At 36.3% G+C, this 3,690-nt stretch overlaps 1 protein-coding gene across 1 annotated transcript in view; it reads left to right on the top strand.

The window, feature by feature from the left end:
- The window catches only part of LOC102755190 (chromosome unknown open reading frame, human C1orf141), a 32,282-nt gene that overhangs the window by 16,169 nt on the left and 12,423 nt on the right, over positions 1 to 3,690 (top strand). Inside the window, exon 3 of the mRNA XM_006766916.1 lies at positions 3,152 to 3,264. Coding sequence (XP_006766979.1) covers positions 3,152 to 3,264 — 113 coding nt within the window. The remainder of the gene's footprint in view (positions 1 to 3,151; positions 3,265 to 3,690) is intronic.

Below are 3,690 nucleotides of genomic sequence, written 5' to 3'. Positions count from 1 at the left end.
GTAATTTTATGGTTGGGTCACAACATGGAGAACTATATTTAAAGGGCCAGAAGTTGAGAACCACTGGTCTATCCAGTTTAGTGTTTTGATCCCACATACTACTCAAGGCTTTCCCTTCTCCCATCAAGCCAGAATAATGACTTTGTAAGAGCTGAAATGGAAAAGGGCTATGGCCAGCAATTTTCTTCTTCCTGTCCCCCTACCTGTAAGTGAAAGGTAGGTGTGATCTTCCTCTAGCACACCTTCTCCTCTTCTATCTTCTAATCTCTTTTTTTCTCTGGTACAGGAACAGTGGTGTGCTAGACTTAGCTCCTACTAATTTTTTAGAGCTGATTGTTGAATTTTCAGGAATTTTGTTAGATGGTTATTAAACAGTTATTATTAAAAATCAAATTATGTAAACTAAGACTTCAAAGACATACTAAAAACAAAGACATTATTTAAAACTTATCACTTCCTAATTATTTTATTACATTTTACTATTATCTATAGTCTTGAAATTATTTACATGTATTGTATCCATATGGTAGAACTATTATGTATTATCATGCTACTACACAATTCTTTCCAGTTTCATATTCAATGATGACCCATTGGTAGCTTGAAATCAACCTTGGATATTTACATCATAAAAATTGACAAATATTACCAATCAAATTTGTATATATTGTATGTCTAGATTTAAGAAAGTTAAGGAGTAAATGTTAATGATGAAGATTAAACTTAAAAGTATGTCTCTTGCCTGTAGCCATTATATTTTAAATAGCAAAAAATAAAATTGAGGAAATATTCTTCTAGTATTCAAAAACTATTATCTGTCTCAGCAAAGAAGTAACTACAGTGGGGCCTTGACTTACGAGTTTAATTCGTTCTGAGACCGAGCTCGTTAAGGAGCTCGTTAACTCAAATTACTCTATCAACTCAATGCAAAAAATTGGCCGAGAGACAGCTGGTATCTCAAAAAACTCGTTAGTCGGGACACTCGTAAGTCAAGGCCCCATTGTATGTCATTGATGAATATAAGAAGGTCCAACATATATTTTCATTGTTCACTTTCATATTATTCCTTAATGTAAATGAAAATATCAACCAACATTAGAAAAAAATGTTATTAAATAATTTCCAGCACCCTCCTACATAGGAGTAAGAGAGGAGGAAGAGGGAAACAACAAAATTTTTTATCTGGCCACTGTTACCATCTTCTCTCCCATTGTTATTTTCTGGCCAACTCTATCATAAAGAACGTAGCTGTTGAAATGAGTGAAAGTGATCAAAAGGTACAAATTTCCAGTTATAAGGTAAATGTCCTAGAGATGTAATATATAGCGTGGTGACTATAGTTAGATTTGCTGACAGAGTGGGAATGAGGAATGAGAGAAAGAAATCAAAGATGACTAGAGTTTTTGGCCTAAGCCTCTGATTGGATGGAGATGAAGAAGCCAGAATGAGGAACAGATGGGGAAGAAGGTATAAGCAAAAATTTGGTTTAAAATATGTGAAGTTTGAGATGGCTATATAATACATCTAAATGCAGATGTCATGTAGTAATTACATATATAAATCTGGAGTTCATACAAGAGTTTAGGGTCTAGTCTGTACATGGGAACATCGGTATAACTGTATAGGTAATATTTAAAGGTGTGGGGCTGAGTAATACCAACTACAGATGAGTGTCTGAGGTCTGAGGACTGAATCATGGGTTACAAGCATTTAGAGATCAGAAATATCATGAATTATATACCATTAACTTTCTAACATACCGATCGGGGTTGAGGGGGGGGTGGGTCATTGGAGGATGAGGCCCAGAGAGGCAAGTTGCCACAGGCATTCCAGTCATTCTGCCACTTGGTCTATTTGCATATTACCCTTTTAATATATAGGATAACATTAGGGGAACAAGGATGAGAAATTTACTTTTTTATCCATTACAGTTCACCACTCAGAAGTTCTTAATGTAAATGAAAATATCAACCAACATTAGAAAAAAATGTTATTAAATAATTTCCAGCACCCTCCTATATAGGAGTAAGAGAGGAGGAAGAGGGAAACAACAAAATTTTTTATCTGGCCACTGTTACCATCTTCTCTCCCATTGTTATTTTCTGGCCAACTCTATCATAAAGAACGTAGCTGTTGAAATGAGTGAAAGTGATCAAAAGGTACAAATTTCCAGTTATAAGGTAAATGTCCTAGAGATGTAATATATAGCGTGGTGACTATAGTTAGATTTGCTGACAGAGTGGGAATGAGGAATGAGAGAAAGAAATCAAAGATGACTAGAGTTTTTGGCCTAAGCCTCTGATTGGCTGGAGATGAAGAAGCCAGAATGAGGAACAGATGGGGAAGAAGGTATAAGCAAAAATTTGGTTTAAAATATGTGAAGTTTGAGATGGCTATATAATACATCTAAATGCAGATGTCATGTAGTAATTACATATATAAATCTGGAGTTCATACAAGAGTTTAGGGTCTAGTCTGTACATGGGAACATCGGTATAACTGTATAGGTAATATTTAAAGGTGTGGGGCTGAGTAATACCAACTACAGATGAGTGTCTGAGGTCTGAGGACTGAATCATGGGTTACAAGCATTTAGAGATCAGAAATATCATGAATTATATACCATTAACTTTCTAACATACCGATCGGGGTTGAGGGGTGGGTGGGTCATTGGAGGATGAGGCCCAGAGAGGCAAGTTGCCACAGGCATTCCAGTCATTCTGCCACTTGGTCTATTTGCATATTACCCTTTTAATATATAGAATAAATGCTGTGATCTGGTATCTGAACTGATCCTAACTCCATGTTTCATCACATTGACTCATATGGCAATGTCCCCAGTATCTCATTTAACACTTTCCTGCATATTTTTCTAAAAGAGTTAACCAGCTCCTGAACAATAGCTTCCTGAACTGACCTCAATTTTATGACGACAGCAGTTTCCTGTCTCTTCTTACCTTGAGTGAATCTCACCAGTTTTTTCAGCTCCTGCTTATTAGTCCCATTCTTTTACACTTTCTACTGTAATATATTAACACAAAAACATCCAGATCTATATAACTGGGACATCACCACAGTTCTCCAAATTTATTTTTTAGATAAGCCTTATACAGTTTCTGATTATTTTAATTACATTAATTTTATTTTCCAGGTATGTCTCTTTCAAAAATGAGCCAGAACCCAGAAAGAGTGATTTTGAGAAGTTAAATTTAAGATTACATGCTGCACCAACAAAAACAAAAAATCAAGAAAACAAGTCAATGGGTAATGCTTTGTGTAATGTATTTATTTCTCCTTTGATATATAAATGCATGTTTTTATTATACACTTTAGCATTTGTATCTTAAAGGTTCTTGATAATTTGATCTCTGTTGAAAGCATTTGCTCAAAAGTTATCTACACTAATAAAAGACAAACATGCAAATTGACCATACTTTTGCTAGGCCTTAAGCCACGCCCACCAGCCAATCAGAGTGACTACATGCAAATTAACCCAACCAAGATGGCGGCCGGCAGCCACGGAGCGGGAGCAAGCAGAAGGCTTGCTTGCCCCAATGATGGAGGAAGCCAAGGTACCCCGCCTGCCACGGCCTGGCTCTAAGCTCCACTGAAAGCAACAAAGTTTCAATTATAGAAGGTAAACAAACTCCAGATACCTGCTTTCAGCCAGCTGTGGCCACGGAGCTGGAA

The sequence above is a fragment of the Myotis davidii genome, unplaced genomic scaffold (assembly GCF_000327345.1).
Source record: "Myotis davidii unplaced genomic scaffold, ASM32734v1 scaffold122, whole genome shotgun sequence".
In the NCBI taxonomy this organism is placed as follows: Eukaryota; Metazoa; Chordata; class Mammalia; order Chiroptera; family Vespertilionidae; genus Myotis; species Myotis davidii.
The sequence above is the reverse complement of the archived record's forward strand: the minus strand, read 5'-3'. Positions and strand labels throughout refer to the sequence as shown.